At 44.3% G+C, this 21,035-nt stretch overlaps 1 protein-coding gene across 1 annotated transcript in view; it reads right to left on the bottom strand.

Moving 5' to 3' along the window:
• Window positions 1-21,035, bottom strand: part of LOC135372661 (uncharacterized) — a 260,959-nt gene that overhangs the window by 215,777 nt on the left and 24,147 nt on the right. The window contains exons 2-5 of the mRNA XM_064606160.1: window positions 13,659-13,769; window positions 12,754-13,018; window positions 8,174-8,317; window positions 7,902-8,067 (exon numbers count right to left, since the gene is read on the bottom strand). Coding sequence (XP_064462230.1) covers window positions 7,902-8,067; window positions 8,174-8,317; window positions 12,754-13,018; window positions 13,659-13,769 — 686 coding nt within the window. The remainder of the gene's footprint in view (window positions 1-7,901; window positions 8,068-8,173; window positions 8,318-12,753; window positions 13,019-13,658; window positions 13,770-21,035) is intronic.

The following is a 21,035-nucleotide window of genomic DNA, read 5'->3' as shown; positions in this document are numbered from 1 at the left end:
CTGCCTGATCAGACAAGTGTATGTGAAGAAAAAAAATCCCCATAAATTGAATTGAATTGAATTGAAACTTACATTACAAAAAAACTTACAAAATACTTACAAAATTACAGGCGCTTGAGAGGATAGTTTTTGATTACCATAGTTCGTTCTTGAGAACGGAATTGTCCAGGTGTCTTTGTGACGTGTGTTAGCATTGGAGGAGGGGGCTGTAAGCTTTAATAAGTTATAAAGTGCTATTATTACTTTTCACAGCATTTTTACACATTGTAAGTAGTCGATAATGGTATAACTTCGGAGCAGGTATGATATCAAACTTTGTGAAGAGACTGTCGACAGGGTCTAGAGACGATAATTGAGCTATACTCCTAAGGCTCTTTTTCTGTAACCTTAATATAGTGTAAATTACCATGTGTCGTTGTCCCCCAAATTAGGGTGCAGTACGAGTAAGTACGAGTGAATTAAAGCATTATAGAGCACGTCAAAGCAGACCACCTGTTTTACATCATAGCCTGCGCATTTCCACATGATGAAACAAGCTTTCTGTAACCAAAAACAAAGGATTCGCTTTTGCAAGTTTGGTTTGCAAGTTTGGTTTCCAAGAAGTTCCAAATGGGGTTATCCAAGTCCTAGTGTTATAAAGAAAGGGCACCGTTTTTTTATGTCACGAACAACTTTTCATCTTCTCTATTGATTTTAGCGATAAGATAATTCGAAAAGAGGAAGAGAATGCTCTTCAACCGGACATCAGGAATGAAACGCAGGGCTAGCTGCAAGACTAAACGCCCCCGGCTAAACGCACGGGCTAGCCGGTTTACGTCATGGTCTAAAAACAGTCACGTTGTAATACATGTATACCTCGGTCCGAGACCTGCGCTTCACGATGCTACTTGTCTGATATTCCTGAGCCAATTCCACAGGTATCTGTGCGTTGGGAAGGTACTGTTGTCCTCATCGTGAGGAAACAGAGCTAATATTTTCAATTCACTCTGTGTAGAAATCCATAGGCAGAAGTTATAACACAAAATCATCTGTTTTCGAGAAGCTCGATAAACTAAAGAAACCGGGTGATTCCGAAGAATTGAAAGCTCGATGCGTTTGACCTGCGCAAGATCGAAACGACGTACGGGAAGGCGGTATACTTGGGACTCCTGATGGAAAATGATACGTAAAGGTACCCAATCGCTTCAAGCAGTTAACGGATTTTTTTTAGTCCGTCCAACTCCAACTCCAGTTAACGGATTTGGAAGAAATGTGCCAGCTGTCGAATCTAACACTGGAGGAGGAGTATTTCAAGGATGGTGAAATACTCGCGTCCCCTGACAATCTGCACGATGAAAAGTGACGAGCCACATCTTCAAAAGTGTGAGGGCTGCGGGCGTATTTTCCCATTTAAAAATGCAGTGTGTCGCGTGAGTGGATTAGTTAGTATGTAAACGCATATTTGCAGCGCCTAAAATTTTTTTTAATGGACACGGAGAAGAGAGTGATTTTAGTGATATTTTAAGAGCTATTCCTATGCGGAGTACTTATCAGATAGGACACTTTGTGCGATACAAGTTCGAATTGTTAAAGCGGAGAACGCGTCGACGAGACCCCATGATGCGTGACTATGCTGGAAAAAGAACCACACGACGTCGTAGATGTAGAGGAACGACTTGTATCCACGTTAGAAGGCGTGCTTCCTTTTATGCCGTGCTTTTATGCCACACACAGCTTCTTCTTTACTGATTTTAGCGACGAAATTATTGGAAAACGGAGAAAGAACACTCTTCAACCACAAATTCAGCAGCGAAAATAGTTCATAAAGTTCGCACACACATCCGTACTCAGTGTCCATACTACGCCTTTTTGTGACAAACGTTCGCAAACGGTCGTGCGAAATCATTGCGGGAATGGAGCGACCCCTCTGACAATTTTTTTGGATATTACACCCCAAGGAGCACGCCAATATTGGTCCAATATTGGACCCATATGGGTTGCCCAGATTGCCAATATTGGACCAATATGGGGAGTGCAACCAGGCTCCATATTGGACCAATATGGGCTGCCCATATTGGCAAGCCCATTTTGCTCCGATATTGCCAATATTTCTGTAATAACAGCAACGGGGAGTCTGTGTAATAATAAAGCATTATTCTGTATATTAGTCACCACTGATAATACTTTTTTCTGATTTTTACTTTTTTATTTTTGCGGCTCTAATTGATCCACGTTTCACATGATCGCAAAAAAATGAATAAATAAATAAAAAAACACGGCTTTGCCCAAAAAGAACGAAAAACTACGCTCGCGTTGCTGAAGACCACAAGCAGTCCCACGGAACTGCCAATGCCGAAGATCCCTCAGAAGCCTTCATTGGGATCGCAATATTCTGTGAACTAAAAATTTCCAACCCGATCCCAGACTACAAAGGAGCGAACACTTTCGTGACGGTGACGGACATACGCCAGAGCAATTCACACTGCTTGCAGCAACTTGAAATCACCTAACTTTACACAGTAGCAATCCCTTCCTATGAAACATTGTGTTTTTTACTTGACCTGCCGCAATTTCGTTATCATTACAGCACCCAGCGACATTTTAGCCCTATGAAACGTCCGTTCGGGCTGTCGCGCATGCGCATTAGTTGTAGGACGCGTGATTACGCTCAAACAACTCGCTTGCTCTCAGTCGGCTCGACCGATTGGCATTGGCATCGCGAAGGAAGATGGCGGCGGCTTTCAAGACGTGGAATGTTGAGGTGTCGAATTCTAGCGAACTTTACGTTGGGAATGCCAAGTACGTTGACTGTTTCGAACAATGTGTATCATCTGCGGGAAGTTGTTGAATGTAACGATGTAGTGAATTGGGTATTTCACACGCTTCAACGTTCAATCTTGCCGTGCTGCTTGGGCATTTGTGCAACACGGCTACGTACCCTGTTCAGTCAATATGGGGTGTACGCGTGCAATATGGGGCCCATATTCCCAAGATTTTCCCAATATTGGCTCAAAGTGGGCAATATGGGACCCATATTGCCCACTCCCAAGCAGCACACAATATTGGACCCATATTGGCTGGTCATTGGCGATACGGGTCCAATATGGGACCCGTTTCGCCAAGATTTTCCCCATATTGGCTGAAAATGTGCAATATGGGCCCCATATTGCCCAGTTTCAGCCAATATGGGGAAAATCCTGGCAATATGGGGCGCCTGTAATTTTAAATAAATTCCAAATCTATGCAAAAACTTCCAACAAACAGATTCGTCATTTTGACACTGGGCCTCCCACATTGTACTTGCTGCAATGTGAAATAAAGTTTCAATTCAATTCAATTCAATTGATAGGGATTTTTTTCTTCACATAGAGTTGTCTGATCAAGGAGAACAGTTTATCTTTGAATACGTGAATTCAAACGAAACTCGATGACTCGGAAAACATGATTTACAATCCCAAACTGTGGAAGCTTTTATATAAAAATGATGGTTCGAACTTGTTGTCGCATGCGGTCGGCTCAATGACCCCATTTCTAAAAAAAACGTGATTTACAACCATGTGAATGTGCGGAAACAATGGAGCACTGATATAAAAGATGGCCCCATCATGTTTGGAAATGAACCGGGAGGGGTATATTACGCGCCTGTGTTCCGGCTATCTAGATTTCTGTGCGGCTGGCATTCACCACGGTAAGTTGGGCTGTCCTTTTGTTGACATGGGGGTAGGTTTGTGAACCTGGAAGGTGTGCGATATTTTGATGTGCCTATATCGGCGCATGTTGAGGCCGTGCGTCGCATCCGCAGATTATGCATTGAAACCTGTGTGTTTCTATTTTGATTTTGTGTGTGTCTAGCTACGCCGTGTGAGGTGAAGAGTTGTGCGGATATGGCCTAAAATCACGTGAGGTGTCCACGCGCCGCCGGAAATTCGTGTTTCAGATGTTGCTGCATGTTGCCGCGTGCCAAGTTTGTGCATCTATGCGGTGTGAAACCCGCCATATTTGTAACTGTTATAACTCTTAAGGTGAGCAAATTTTTCCTGAGGAGAACTTTTTCATAATGGGGGGGGGGGCGACGAGCATTGCACATTTTGTGTGATCATCCTAAATTTATATTTCTAATTGTGCTTCCAGTAGTGCTCCCTTTAGAAGGAACGCGCTGGGGTGTCGCGTGAAATATACGCTGGCTATGCTTGTGGTGCACGCACAGAACGTTCTGGGAACGTTCTCTTTTATTTCGAACGCATGCGGAACTAGTCGGCTTCGCTGCATAACATCACTATGAGGCTTTTGCGCTCAGTCTAATATGCAATAAATGCTTTTGTTGTGGGACGTTGAAGCACACTAATAAATATTGAAATCAATTTTCACATTGAAGTTAAAAACACAAACTGGAGGGTTGTTCAAGTCAAACTGGGAGTTTTCATTTTTTGCAAAAGTAAAATGAAGTTACAGGCGAGAAATTAGTTTTATTTTTCAACGTCATCTCCAGCTGCAGTAATGCACTTGTCCCAGCGTTTCACGAGGGCTTGGATGCCAGCAGCGTAGAAATCATTACCAGCGCGTAGCAGCCATGATCAGAACGCATTCTTGACCTCGTCGTCGCAGCGGCCCCCAAGGAACGCCTTCAGTGGCCCGAAGTGATGGAAATCGCTGGGGCGAGGTCTGGACTGTAAGGGGGATGTGTAAGCAACATGCAGCCAAGTTCCTGTAAGGTGCGTATCGTGAGATGCGCGGTATGCGGGTGCGCATTGTCCTGTAGGAGGAGGACTCCTTTGGCGATGGGGCCCGGCCGCCTTTGCTTCAGCGCCTTATGCACATCCCTGAGAACCTGGCCGTAATATGAACTATTGATGGTGGTACCACTGGGCAGCAAATCAACATGAACAACGCCAGCCTTGTCCCAGAAAACAGTGTCCATTACCTCACCCGCAGACGGGGTGCTTCGGAACTTCTTGGGAGCAGGCGAGACCGGATGTTTCCACTCTTTTGGTGCAAGTTTCGACTCAGGAGTGAAATGGCGCACCCACGCTTCACCGCACATGATGATCCGATCAAGGAACGGCTGTCCTTCCTTGTTGAAACGGTACCGTAGCTCTTGGGAGATTTGCAGTCTTCTGTTCTCTGCCGGTCAAACACAGAGAGCTGCCTCGGGACCTAACCGGCACTAATTTTCCGAAACTGGAAGTGTTCAACTTTCCCTCAGAAAGGTCAGTCTTTCGAGCCAGTTCGAGACATGTTTTCCATCGGTCCTTGAGGATCAGGCGCTCCACACGTTGCATGTTCTCTGGAACTCTGACACTGGGCTCTGCGCCGCCCCGGCCGGGATCGTCCTGCACTGATGTACGGCCGTCGCGGAACCGTTTGCACCACTCAAACACTTTGCTGTGCTAAGTTATCGTGGCCGTACCGAGCCTGAAGTCTTCTGTGAATTTCAGATGACTTTATGCCTTCAATGACGAGAAACTTGATGACAATTTGCTGTTCGATGTGTGCGCTCGCCTCGTTGTCGGCCATCCTGTCCAACACGTGTCCTCTGTTTTGCACGGAATTTGGACCACCACGTGGTGAACGCGCAGGCCTGTCGCGTGTGAATACGACAAAAAGAAGTAGCGCGAGCCATTTGTACACTCAGGAGACAGAAAGTCTCGGGAACAACAGAACATGAGAAAAAACGACCCTAAGCTTGTTCCCAGGGATGGGCTTCATCAAACGCAAGCATGCAACCAGATGTAGCCAACTTTACTCGTGTACTATGCAGGTGGATAGTGTGTGTTTCGAGATGTGTACATCGTACCCTGAACACATTGTTTTATATTTCCCATTAGCATCACGAAGTTGCTGTGAGCAGTGTGGACTTCAGACAGCGGCATGTTGATGTAAGCTGTGTTATTCATGTTTTTTAATGTTCAGCAGCGAATTAGCCTTTTAACGCTGGCTCTCCAACTAGAAGTATGAACTAAAAGCAGTTGGATAGAAATGAGTGACAAATGCAGTTAGGATTTTTTTTTTCACACTCGTGTGGCGGCTGTCCAGCGAAACACGATCGGCGCGCGCCAGCCTCAATCTTCTTTGCAAAGAGGGCGCAAGTTTCAAGTAACCATACAACCAGCGCCATATTGGCTTCCTCTATTGTATATGTAGGGAAGCTTCTTTGACGCCGTCACATCATCTGCAGAAGCGTTGTGAAAAAGGTCAATTGTGAACCAGTGAGCAGCCAGGCGGTGATTTGGAGGTGAGTGGCATGCAGTTAGCATGGCCAATAGCATTTGGAGTCTATGAGGGAGCCCTAGCGATGAGCGGAAGTGACCGTCTATAACTGTGAACCATTTGGGTAGAAAGTTCCAGTGACCCCCGTTAACTTATCTTCTGGTAAATGTTCCGATAGGCTAGACCTATAGTATCTTATCTAGAGATTAGAGGGAGTGATCACTGAGTGGCTTGCAGTTCAATGGACCAATAGGAGTTGGGTCTAATGATGAGTGGAAGTGACCAAAAGCAGTTGGAGCCTATGAGGGAGCTCTAGAAATGTGTGGAAGTGACTGGCTAGAAATAGGAAGCAATAAGCACTTGGGTAGACGTGCGCGACCAAGGAGAGGCTTGCAGTCAAACGGGTGGATGACCAGTTGGGAGTGACCACTTTCAATTAGATGAACCAATAGCTATTGGAGTCTACCGAGGGTGCTGAGTTACCAGCTAACAATAAGCGCAAGAGATGAGTTGAAGCGACCGGATAGAAATGTGAACCAATTGAGTGGAAAGTTCCAATATCCTTGATAAAACTTATCTCATCTAGAGATGAACAATGAGCAGATGGGACTTCGATGAACCAATATCAGTTGGAATCTACCGAGTGATCTGAGTGACCAATGAGTGCAAAAGATGACGGGATAGAATTATGGACCAATGATCTCTCTTATGCGACTGAACCAACCCACGCCCTATGACACAGCTGGGCCAATAGGAGGAGGCCATTGCACCAAATAAAGGTTGAAATCAACAGTTGCCGTGTCTTGTCTGAAGCCACAGGCCAGCAGCAGGGGTGCCGGACTGGCTTAGAAGCGACAAATGCAGGCTAGCCAATCACTGTTCAGTAGGCTTATCGTGGACCAATCAGCTTGAAGAGGCGAGCTATCGGTAGGCTTAGAATGGGGCCCGACTTGAAAGTCGGAAAATGTGGAAAGTAATCTGTAGGCTTATAATAGACAGTCGGCGCGCAGTAGGCAGAGCTAGTGAAGAGTTGTGCCATCTGGTGATGCTCTGACGTGGTAAGTTTGAACATCTAAGATAGAGCCGCAACAGGGTAGCTGCTGAGTGCACCATCTGGTGGGCGCTAGTGAAGGCTATGTTCAGTAGGCTTAGTCGGCCAATCGGCGTGCTTGTCAGAGAATCAGTGGGCTCAGAATGGGCCAATCGGTAGGCTTAGATCGGGAACCAATCAGATGGCCTAGAAGTCTGGAAAATATGGAGAGTGATAAGTAGGTTTAGAACGGACCAATCAACAGAGCCGGCTAATAGCATAAAGAGACAGAGCTGTGCGCATCAACCAGTCATCGTGAAGTGGGCAGAGCCAAGTAATTAGCATAAAAGGCGGAGCTACGGTCAACCAATCAGCGATCACTAGGCTTTGCATGGGCCAATCGCCGTGAAGTGGGCAGAGCCAAGCTAACTAATTAGCATAAAGGAGCGGAGCTATGGTCAACCAATCAACGATCAGCAGGCTTCGCATGGGCCAATCAACGTGATGTGGGCGCAGCTAATGGCGACCAATCAGATGGCTTAGAATTGGCATGTGTTGAATTAGAAGTGGATTGTGTTGGATTGGAACTGGATTTTGCCTTAGAATTGGATTAGAATAGGCTTCTCTTGGATTAGAGAAAAGTCTTGGCTAGTAGCCTTTATTCTATACTACTTCCATGGCTTACCCTAATGGCCTTGCTATAAGTGTAGCCAGTGGTCAACCTATTGCTCGTCAAGACCAACATCAGAGTGCCCTTCAAGTGGATCCATGCAAGCACCAGGGCTTGTTTTGGGGTGAGCCGGTACCCAGTTCGACGTAGCGCAGGGAAGAGCACCGCAACAGTAATTACCCTGTCGGCATCAAAGATATTTCAGAATTGCTTTGTTAGCACCGTTGTAAAATCGTCACATTTCTGCTGTTTTGTCTCAGCACGGACAGGTAAAACGGAACTCTTACCTGTTGCCCATGCGCACAATACAGAAGTAAGGCGGGAGAAAAATGGGCTGATAGCCCCGAAGATGGGGAATTTCTCGACCAACTCTCACAGAGGCCACAAAAGCCAGAACCACGCTCAGACTATAGCGGTATCCATTCCAGAACCTGTGCGGACGATAGGAAACATTTACATCCTAGTTCAAATATACCGGTTATCGTCGTGTGGTCACTCACATAATGGTGTATCAGGAACAAAATAGTAACCACAAAGATGAAGTAACAAGTTTTTAAAAAATGTATGGGTTGTCACCCCATAAAGGTCTACCAACGCCACCATGCATTGCTCGGCAATTACGAAATGAAGCCGACCTACACTGAGTAATCTCTGAACATGGCATGCCAGCACAGGCACGCTTTGATGTGGTAATACCCTGTGGGACCCAAGATGAAATGATACGAAGAGTTTGCTCAAGATTACTGGCATTTTGTTTGTATTGTTAGTATTTAAAATGTATTGGAAGAACTCTGTTTCATCTCGCAAACTCATGCAACATTTAACCACCTAGTTGACAAGTTACAGGCTTTTGAGCACAATGCTGCTACCAACAATGAGGTGAGGTGTAACAGGATCGACCATTCCAATTAGTTCTCATAATCACGTGATACAACCCAATGCAGCCAACCGCGGGGCCCAGCGGATGACCTGCGGCAGACAGTCGTCATGCCAAAGCAGTTTCTGTCCTAGATGGCGATAGCGAACTCAACATTCACTATTCTCACAGGTACTACAGATTAACAATTGCGTAAGCTTCATTCGGAATAACGAAACAATTTGATAAAATTGCAGAAAGATACCGTATTAACAGACGCAGAGTATTGAGAGCGCTGACACATTTTTGTTCATGACGCAGGAAGGGCAAGGGCATACACTCACGAGAGAGCCGTGGCTAGTTCCATCTCAAATCGAACAATCTGGTACACTTGATGTCTCGAATGAACGGGAAAAAAATATATGTTGAAGCCATCGGTGAGTTAGGAGAAATAAACGCTTTCCGAATTCTCTGCGCTGCGCGGTTCGGGAAATAGGAGAGGAGGAAAAAACTGCCTCTCATAAGGCGACGTCGTCGCGAGCGGGTTTGAGCGTTCGCTACAAGGCCATTTCTTCTCGCATTATAGTAATTTCTTGATCTGGCTTGAGAGCACTTAGGGCAGAATAGGATCCTTCGTTGGCAGTGCTGTACCGGTTTTTGTTTGTCTGCAAAAAAATATCAAAGTTGACTCAAAGTGCCGAAAAACACCATATTCACTGCAGCTTTGCGGACGATGTACAAAACGGATAAGACTCAGCTTTATGCCGTTTAATTTGTCATTCATAGGGCTATCCAATGATGTATAATTTCTTGCTCTACTCTGTAAGGAACGTAAGCGATACCTCTTTTAGTAGCACCATGCCACCGAAAAATGACGAATTTCGGAAGTCTTTATCTAAAAAACCCCACCAAAAACTTTCCTCGAAAATTTTATATGTTGTAGGTAGTTCCTTAGACTATGCAGAGAAGCAAAATCAAAATTCGGACTTGATCGGTAGGCGCACTGTGAATTTTTTGCCAGCCCTATCAAGCGGAGGCACCGTGTCCCGCGTGTTGCAAAATCAAATTTTCTAAAGGGACTTTCAACTTCTGTCTTCATATAAAAAGTAATTGCTGTCATTTGAAACCATTCTGAGGTTCCAAGGTTTCCTTTTCAAGGTTCTGAGCGTTTGCGTTCATAACAATGCTGTTCATAGTCGCTGAATCTAGATTGTAGAGCAACCAGATGTGCTCGCATTTTTTGCGGGATGTCACACATGCATTGCAAGTGCTGGGAGCCGGGGAAGAACAGAATGATTTTACATCTTTGTAAGAGGCATATCTGTTCAGGGTTATTTTAAACAAGCATATTTACTGTACGCATTATGGCAGGAGGGACGCAGTGACTTCCAGTATTATTTGAAACATTTCCTTTAATTCCTACGGCCCCATGACCTCGGACGGGGGAAATTGCACTGAGGAAAATGTTGTAGTGTCATACGCACACACTCAAGGCTAATTCATGGTGCCTTTTATGAACCTTGCCGAAACAGCTCGACTGGCGCCGCAGTCCAATATGTTATTCGGTTCGACATGCTGCCACCATGGGAAGGTCCTGATCGCATTTACTCCTTGAAGACACCTTGCGCAAAGTTTCGCCTACACACAGAAGACGCTTCACTCACTTCTCGACTACAGAAGTGCATGGAGTGCCCTTATACAGAGTGTGCGACGACATTTGCATTACTGTAGTGTGTCGTCCTGGTATCACACCTACCTGAATGGCCTCTTTGTTGTACATAGATGGGTAGAAATCCAGCGAACCGGTAGAGATGTAGGAAGGGAGTTGCCTCAGGACAGTGCTGATCGTGTGGATTTCGCTGAATATATATATATACCGCCTCATACACAAGAAAAAAGTGCTATAGACAAAGGATTTTCGCTTTGCTTCGGAGATCGGCGTAGCTGCCATAAAGACTGTGGTTCCAGCAGATCAAGCCGAAGGCGTAACAGAAATGGGCCAGCTATGCAGAAGCTGCTTCAAGTACTTCACAGCAAAGGTGGCTGAATCACAACACGCAGCAATGTTGCCCACATTTGAAAGAAAATCTGACAAGAACCTGCCATCAAAAGTAACATTAAGGAAAGTGGCTTCCACAACGGCCTAAAGCAGTTCATGACACGAGCACTCTCATCCACCTGGAATGCTCTGCATAACTTTCGTTACCTTCTTAGCTTCGTCACCTTGTCTTCTTCGCTGTCAAGTTGTTGTTATTCTGTGTACTGTAAATATGCTTCGATATGATCACCGTGGACAAATATACCTCTTATAAAGACACAAAAGTATTCTAAAGCATTCTGTTCTTCACGGGCTCCCAGCACTTGCAATGCATGTGTGTCATCCCGCAAAAAATGTTAGCACATATGGTTGCTCCACAATCTACATTCAGCGATTACAACACTATTTTGAACGCAAGCGCTCAGAACGGTTTCAAATGATAGCAATTACTTTTTATGTGAAGACAGAAGTTGAAAGACCCTTTGGAAAATTCGATTTTGCAACACGCGGGACACGGTGCCACGGCTTGAATGCGCTCCGCGTATAGGGCTGGCAAAAAATTCACAGTGCGCCTACCGATAAAGTCCGACTTTTGATTTTTCTTCTGTGCATAGTCTAAGGAACTACCTACAACATATAAAATTTTCGAGGCAAGTTTTTGGTGGGGTTTTTTAGATAAAGGCTTCAGAAATTCGTCATTTTTCGGTGGTATGGTGTTACTGAAAGAGGTATCGCTTACGTTCCTGACAGAGTAGAGCAACAAATTATATATCACTCGACAGCCACATGAATAACAAATTAAACGGCATAAAGCTCAATCTTATCCGTTTTGTACATCGTCCGCAAAGCTGCAGTGAATATGGTGTTTTTCGGCACTTTGAGTCAACTTTGATATTTTTTTGCACACCAACAAAAACCGGTACAGCACTGCCAACGCAGGATCCTATTGTGCCCTAAGTGGTCTAAAGCCAGATCAAGAAATTTCTATAATGCGACAAGAAATAGCCTTGTAGCGAACGGTCAAACCCGCGCGCGACGACATCGTCTTATGAGAGGCAGTTTTTTCCTCCTCTCCTACTTCCCGAACCGCGCAGCGCAGAGAATTTGGAAAGCGTTTATTTCTCCTAACTCACCGATGGCTTCAACATATATTTTTTTCCCGTTCATTCGAGACATCAAGTGTACCGGATTGTTCGATTTGAGATGGAACTAGCCCCGTGCGAAACGCCGTGCCGAATGATAGGGATGCCGATAATGGATGCCGAACACGGCATCCGCGACCGCACCCGTAACCACGTAAGTTGAAATAAATGTATGCAAATACGCACCTGAACGGATATTGCAGAAATCCGCACATATGCAGTCACCACATTTGTTGGAAGAAATCTGCTTGACATAAACATGTTACGAACGTTTTACTTTACAGCATACAAACTTTCTCATTGAAGAGTTTATTTTGTGGGGAAATGGCGGACATTGTTGTTGCCAGCACATCTGGCGAATCAATTTAATTACCCCATTTATCACAATGGCCTTTTGGCGGCATGAGAACTCGCAGTTTTGCATTATGAAAGACGCAGAATAGAATGATATTCTCATCTGAGTACATCAGTCTACTAGGCCATCCCTTTAAGAGGGCTCGATGCTCAACTTATTATTTCATATTTTCATTTTCTTATTATTATTTCATTTTCTCGTTATTTCATACCGCTTGATAAATGCATCACTTTGCTGTGCTTCGTCACTAACTCCCGTGTCATGGTCAATGGTGTTGTTTCTTTGAAATCGTCGCCAACCCCCAGATTCTCACGCGCCGCCGCGTAATATTTGCTGCGCTGCCATGTTATGTTCAGTGTCGAACCCCTAGCATATCACACATGAAATTCTTTCTCCAGTGATGTTCATTATTCAGGCGTTTCATTAGAAGGTAACTAGTTTGAAGCGCGACTAAGGATGACTGAAGCGACACGTACCTCAGGAAAGGTGCGTCTTCGGAAAGTGCGGTGGATGTAGAATAGGCTTTGATGGTGAGTCCCAAGGCGATCACACCGAGTGTTCCACCGCCAAACATAAAGAAGTTTGCAATGAAGTAAGTAAGATAGACTGCCGCTATAGAGATGCTGCAGAGGAGCGTCGCTTCGTTGTGGAACTGAGCGTGCATGTAGGACACCAGGTGACCAATTGCTTTGCCTAGCAGAGAGCTGCCTAGCAAAAACCGCAAGAAGGACACGGGAATGCCTGCGAAATGGGTAGGGATAAAACAGGGGGTACATGTCACGCTAACAGTTATGTTCCCCGTGCACAACCTAATAAAAAACAACACATGCCGCTCTCATATTCACCATCGGTTTTCGATTAATATGAATTTGCGAACGGTTATGTGCCTAAATATTCTAAGCCTTCAAAATTGACATCAGAACTAAGTTCCTGCTCAGTGTACCGCACTTGAGGAGCAAATAATACTGATTAATGAAATGACGTGTAATGTGCGTGTGCGTATATGTTTATAATAGTACTGTGAAAAAAATGGAAATTAGGAAACCTTGTACATAGAAATTCTTACGTAGAAACGTAGAACTTAAAGGTCTGAGATGGACTTTCCAACCCGATCCACAGCTCAAACTTACAAGACCGCTAGAGCACCCTTTTTTCATGTTCTAAAACGTAGGTCTGCGTCAAACTGAAATTGCTCCAAAAGGGCGCTAGGAACTACCCTGTAGTCGTGCGAGTTACCTCGAATTCTACCCACTCTCTATTAGTGTAAAACAAAACGTCACGTTTTGTCAAGTAGGTCATACGTTTTCCTTTTGACGAGTTCTGTTCGAGAGCTACTGCTCAGCTAAACGCTCCTCCCGAAATAAATCTCACTTGCTCTTACTTGCAAGAGTGACTTCAACCGAACGGGTGTAGGCGTACTCGATGAAGAAGAAAAGAGATGTCGAGATGAGCGCCTCTCCAGCCACCAAGGTCTCCAGCACTCGGGACTTCACTGCACAGATGAAATTCAAGGAATATATTTGTCAGTGACCGAGCCGAAGCTCCATTGCCTTTCAGAGTTATCAGTTACTTATCGGAGAAGTATTTGACATTTGTAACTTTTTCGAATTTCTCGCGTGAAAAAGCTGATTAAAAAAATAATTGCACGCGTACATAATTCATGGGCACCACTAACACGTCAGACGTCACCAATGCCCGGTGGTACTATCAAGTGAGGAGGCACGATGACGTTTGTGAGTGCTTCGGTGGACAATGCATGTATGTGAAAGGAAGGGCTTGGAGCACAAATGCAGCCACAGTGTTGTCCTTTTCTACCACGGCGGAAGCTATGATATGAAGCTGCTCTTCTACACTCTTAAAAGAGCATTAAAGTGGTATCTAACATGGCAAAAAACTGCTGTCATCTTGTAAACCAGTATGTGAAAGGCATTACTCCAAAATATTTTTCTCCAAAGTTGTTTCACCACGGCGCAAATAATTTGCCAAAATCGCCCACCCACCCTCTCAAATCACCCACGCTAAGTGTGACGTTTGTGGTAGAGAGCCCCCTCATTCGTTGGTAGGAAAAACCGTCTGCTACGAACATTGCGAGCGGCTTCTTGTTGACTTATATCCTTAATATGATTCATATCACGTTTTCTAAAAAGAAAAGGAAACAAAGCATATATGCAGCATGACACAATAAGGTCGGAGTCACAAGAGTAGTATATCCGTGGCTTCTGTGCAATCTCATAATTCACAGTAGCAGAAAGCAAGAGATAACGGCGGTATTGTGGCCCCACCTGTTAGCCATTGAACCAACTGTGCGGTGAAAACGGTCGGAGGGGCTGCACACTGTCGGGAAGCACGGGGCTTTCGCTGTACAAGACCAGTTAATTTCGGGCTGCCCCACTCGTTCTTCCCGAGTTGTCTGCGGTCCCAAAAAAATGTGGTTGTGTCGTTGACAACCTGCAAACCCTCCGTTTCGGGCATCACGCAGCCGGAGAACGCATGGCGTCTCCGAAGCGGTAGCAGACGCTCCAGCCTGCGCGGTGTTGCTCACTTGGATCATGTGATCCCAGGTCCAATGAAGAGCGTCCCTACCACTCGCGTCACAGAGTGACACGCGTGGTGGCGCACATCACGTGGCTATCGTGAAGGCGAAGGAGGGTGTTTCGCACACGGGAGGTTCAGAGAGCTATTGCAGGCGTCCCAATTTCGGTACGGTTGCACTAATTGTGGGAAAACTGTTCTCGGCCGCCTAACATTCCATACCGACCAAAAACAGAAACAAAGTTGTGTACCTCTAGACTGCTCCTTTAAGACATTCTGCTGCTGGCGGTGTACTTATTGGCCCTCGCAGTAGTCTTAAAGCAGGTGAACAGGTTAAACATGGTGAAAGCCAGCCATTCCACACACTTTTGGAAAGCACGCTTTTTTGTGTGTGTGTATGGCGATTAGCAGAGCTGCACATATGACTCACAAAATGCTGGCTCACCCGTTTTCCACAAATGATGGGAGGGAAGGATTTCACTGTCGACTGTTGTTGGCTAGGAGCATGTTGGGCGGTCAAGTTTCAAAAGTTTAATTTAGGTATTGAAGTTCACCCTTCACTGTTTCTAAGTAGCTACATTCTAAAATTAATAATTGCAACTCGAGAACTCAAGCAATTAAACGAACTTGTACTCGAGAGGCAATCACATATCGAGTTTTTCGATCTTTCTATTCGACCCGGCTCTTTCTTTTTAATGTGTTTACAAACCAGATATGAATGTCCTAAGAGGAGGACAACGGTAAGTTCTATACGGTGAATACGTTATCGGAGAACAACAGTAACGCAATGCAAGACATTTTTTTTGTATCGAAAAATAGGCGACTTGAAAGCACAGCGTGATTATTCTAATGATACTTTAGTTCTAACGTCGGCTGCTACCGCATCTAACAGCTTTGTCCCAGCACTCTGCACTGAGACAACATGCTCAACGTGTTTTGTGTCACTTTTGCGCGACCCTGCTAGCCCAGGCAAAACTCTTTAGTCGGATGAAAATTGGTTTTAGTTCAATATGGATGGCCCGAGCTTTGGTCCCACTTCACTTCTCAAATAGCTCAATGGGTTCCAGCTGGGTTCCAAGATGGGATCACTCGTTCTACTTTGGTGAAATCAGTGGAACCGCGCTGGCGGCAGATGGTCCCCAAGTTCCCGCTGTAGCCGCACCGGTACCCATAATCGTCAGTTAAGTCCACTTGAGATACCAAACTGAACAGCTTTCACCTTTCAGATGTAAAAGGGTGACACGTGCACTCTTCCGATATACCATTCTGCTTTCGGTGTGACTTAGGAATTTCACTTAGCGCTTGAATACACTTTCTATTTTAGTACATGCGTGATCTCTTTTATCCGCAAACATCGAACGAAAGGTCATTCAAACAGAGTTGGTTACCGGAAACGGAAACGTGAAATATCCAAATTCCGCAGGAAACGAAAACAGGGGCGGAAACAAAAACATATTCGTTACATTTACCGGAAACCAAAACGAAATTCGAGCCTGGAAACGTTAACGGAAACGAAACTCATTATCGTAATTGTCGTACCTTTCCTCTTAATATGCATGTAACAATATGTTTAATTCCATCAGAACAAGTGTGGAGTGAGATCACCTTGCATCGACACGGTTTTGTATGAATACTGATATGTTCGATCGAATTATAAGTAACGACCATTCCCCCTCTGTAGTGCATTGCTTTCGGAGTGTTAATAAATCAATAATGATGCATATACAATTATACTACCATTCATATGTCACCAGTCACCAGATTGATTTAACGGCGAAATACACGTAGATACGAATGCTTCATGCAGAGCGATTCCGGTCTCAGACGCTACTTGGGATACTAAAACGATCCCACACGCTGACCCGCGCTGAAAGACGTTATCACAAAAAAGCTGTTTCGTGGAATATATATATTTTTCTACTTCATGGACTGTAGTGAAAAGTGTAATATCTGTGTTTCAAAATGTGTCCTATGATGTTCAAACCGAAAAACAAACGGGTAGTAGTGCCACACCACCTGAATTTAGGCCCTGACAAGATTGAGTTTGTTCAAAATATCAAGGCATTAGGCATTATTTTTAATAGTCAGCTGAGTTGGGACGACCATGCAAAATCGCTGGCTACTAAGCTGGCTCGGGTTGCCGGAATTATTAGTCGTTACCGTTATCTGCTACCTGTTGGAGTTAAGTTGTTGCTCTATAATACTCTGTTTCGTACTTGAGTTATGGTAGCTTGGTGTGGGGCACGACTACTTCACATACCATCGACACTATTCTTGGCTTACAAAAAAGGGCGGTGAGCTATACAGCTCACACACGGGAGCTCTTTCCGAAATACAATATAATTAGAATATCAGAATTATATAACATGCGGCTTTTGCAGTGTTATAGGAAAGAAATTTTAAAGAATACTGACAATTTATGTATGCTAGCTGGTCTTCTACCTAAAATAGATGCATAGCCCAGCAGGTACGCGGAACACTGGAAGGTACTAACCCCTCGTACTTCATACGGGCTGCATAGTATAAGGAACACGTTGCCCCGCGCTCTAAATAGGCTACCCACCCTTAATGTTGATTTATTTGGAATTTCCTTTCAACAGCTACAAGCTAAAATGTGGTTAATATAAACTTGTTTGGTGAAATTTAATGCTTATTATGGGGGGGGGGGTAATCTTCCACTATGCTGTTATTCATTATGGCAGTGTCAGTGTTTGCTGGTTTATAGTGGTGAGTGGTTTATTACATGGAAATGTATAGATGCGCCCATTGATATTGTGTCTTTGTTAAGTGGACAGATTTTTTAGTCTATACTTGTTTTCCCCTTGACACAACTGCCACCAACTTCGGAGGCCATGGACTCGTCAAGTTGCTTGATGCAGCTTTTTCCGTGGCTCCGTCCATTGTACAATGGTAAATAAACGAATTTGAATTTGAAAAAGGAGTTCAGAGAAATACACCTTTGTTAACCCCAGAAGGGGAAATTTAAAAAAAGGTGTTCACCATTCACCAGCACCATTCAGCATCTTGTTTGCACTCTTTCACTCTAATCGTGTGAAAAATTGTGTTTTCAAGACAGACAAATAAAACCAGCTGGCAGAGCTGATGCAAACAGCCGCCATCCGCCATAGCCGCGGAACAAAAGGAAACAATTTAGAGCCTGTGGTCGTTTCAGCGAAATCGCGGCTCCTATGTCCTATGCTCGACACTCGGATCGTTTGTTTCACTCGAGCAAAAATGTCGATGGTTATATCTCCAGTAGAGATCGGAAAAATCCAGAATTTTCCAGAGTCCGATTCCGTGGAATGTTCTGCGAATCTCGAATCTTTCGAACCATTTCTTTAAAAGAAGACCCAGGGGCAAAAAACACTTCTACCGAAAGTGTTTTCAAGCAGAATTTGATATATTTGTGCAATGAAAACCAAACTAAATAATATTTCACTTTCAGGAGAAAACGCACCCAGATACTAGTACTTAAATGTAATTTATTTAACATGTTATTCATCGACTGAGTAGTGTCATCGTGTCTGAGTTGTTCTCATAGAGCTAAGAAAGATTCAACCGCAAAATGACGTTAATCTTGAACTTGTAATGTCGGGGCTTTATGCTGTGTTTCTGACGCGTCCCGGATCAGGCTAACCAGACGTTCAGCGGATTCTCAAAGCAACAATTAAAAAAAAAACAAAAAAAAACGAACGGGGTTAGGGCATTCGAAAGATTCGATTCGCCGTTTTGGGCACGGGGATTCGGATTCGTGAGCCTCGAATCCCTGCCTAGGATCTGAGGATTCGCGGATTCGGTTGGCCCATCCCTAATCTCCAGTAAGAATGGCAGCAGCATGTCAAGCAAAAAACGCAATGTCCGAAATGAATAACTCCTCTTTAACGCTACGTGAGCAGTGATATTATGTTGGGCGTAAGCGTCGATGAGAGTTATAGGCGCGTTTATTGACCCCTGGGCCGACTTCACTCGCGTATTTTTTTCCCGCGCCCTGTGGGCTGCGCCCGGGTGGAGGCGCTTACCGGAGGGCTGCGTGCGCGCTTACCCTCGTACATTTTTTAGCCTGGGCCGACTTCATTTGTATTTTTACCCGCTACAACAACTGCGTGGTGGGGGGTTTACATGCAAGTATAGACATACAAAGGATTGTCACACACAAAAGTACAAGTGAAAATATATTTATTAAAGTCATTAGTGTCGGGAATTATGTTGTGACTCTGTGTGAAGGAGAAAAACCAAGCCCAAAACCTGATGCAGAAGAAACACAATACCATACATGTAACAAAGGTTATACTTATTACAGGTATGATGCTATATTATTGAAGGGGTATCACACATCATGCACATTATTTTTTATTAACGGTAATCACACAAGTTTTCAATTAATCAGAGCTAAAATAAACAAAGAAGATATTTTTAATCAATACGATTACAATCAAAATTGCAAGTTTTATTATAAAAAGTCTAACATTATTTTATGTGAGCACCATAGAGGAGTTTTAATTACGAAGATCTGATAGATGCACGTAACTTCAAGCACAATAGCTAATATTTCATTATGGCACAATTAATCAGATTCTTATGAAGTCATCGGTACAGTTGGCGGAAAGCCTTCGTTTACCGTCGGGCATTCTTCAACCTGGGCCGACTTCTCTCACGATTTGTTCTTTCCAGCGCGCGGTGCGTGGTGCGCCGGTGAGGAGCTGTCCGAGTGCATACCAGCGAGCCGGAGGGCTGCACGTACCCTTATCGTTCTGTATTTTTTTTCACCTGGCCGACTTCTTTGACAATTTTTTCCGCCTGGGCCGTCTTCGCTTGCAATTTTTTCAGGCGGTGCGTGAATGGTTTACATACAAGTAGGGACATGCACACTGGCATCCCAACCAGGCTATGATACTGTCACACCTGTGCCGACTTCTTTGGGAATTTTTCTGCCTGGGCTGACTTCTTTCATACTTCTTTCAGACTTTGCGGTAGGCGGTTTACACGCAAGTTGGGGCATGCACACTGACAACACCTGGATCGAATTCATTCGTAATTTTTCCGCCACAGCAGTTCCGCGGTGGTCGCTTTTCATACAAGTAGGAACATGCGCACCGGCAACCCAACCAAGTGTTGCAGCCGTCACACTTGGGCCGACTTGATTCACGATTTTCACCCTGAGCCGACTTCATTCGTAATTTTTTTTTCCGCTAACAACAGCTTCGCGGTGGACGTTTTACATGCAAGTATAGTTATACAAAGGATAGCCATACACAATACATGAGTACCAGATTAAATATATTAAAGCCAATAGTGGCAGGAATTATGTTGTGACACTCTGTGAAGAAGAAAAACACAACCATAAACATGAAAGGGGAGAAACACAACACACATAATAAAGAATATGGGAAGCTAAATTGGAAATTCCAATACGACACAACTAATCAATTTCTTATGACGTGAACAGCACACATGCAAGGAAATAACAAGAAAAACGATCAACAGCTAATAGAGCGCCAAACCCATGCATCAACCAAACAAGAGATACGTACAAGAAAATAATTGAAAAACAATCTATCAAAACGAGAAACATGACGATTTTAATACAGCGACTAGCACAGAGCTAACGCTGAATAGCAGAGAAAGACTTTGAACGGCGCATCATCCACACGTAAACAATAGATACATGCAAGGAAATATTGAGAAACACGATCAACAGCTAATAGAGAGCCAAACCAATCCACGTAAACAAGAGGTACACAAAGGAGAAAATAATTTAGAAACAATCTATCAAAACGATAAACATGCACGGTCTTAACACTGAATAGCAGGGAAACACTCTAAACGGCGCATCTGCCAACGTGTAAACAACAACCACATGCAGGAAAATAATATCGAAACAAACTATCAGACAAGAAACATTACAAATGTAATCAATTGAAATGGAAGTAATCTATCTTTTGAACTATCATAAAACCATCCTTGCGACCTAATCTAGTCGAACAATATACAATTTTCGTCTACTCAGGCGCTATAAACATTACCTTGACAGAGGTATCCAACAAGCAGAGTACAGCCAAGCTTTACACGGTACAGCCAATCTTTGCTACTTGAGCCTGGTCGGGGTCACTCTTTCCCTCTCCCTCTATACAGCCAAAAGCGAAGGAACCAAACGTCCTTTGTCAATCTGTGGGGTGGGGAACTCTCTCTCTCTCTCTCTTTCGCATTCTTTCCTCCAAAGGGAAAT

The sequence above is a fragment of the Ornithodoros turicata genome, unplaced genomic scaffold (genome assembly GCF_037126465.1).
Source record: "Ornithodoros turicata isolate Travis unplaced genomic scaffold, ASM3712646v1 Chromosome16, whole genome shotgun sequence".
NCBI classification, from domain to species: domain Eukaryota; kingdom Metazoa; phylum Arthropoda; class Arachnida; order Ixodida; family Argasidae; genus Ornithodoros; species Ornithodoros turicata.
Note: the sequence above shows the minus strand (reverse complement) of the source record. Positions and strands in the feature narration are given on the sequence as shown.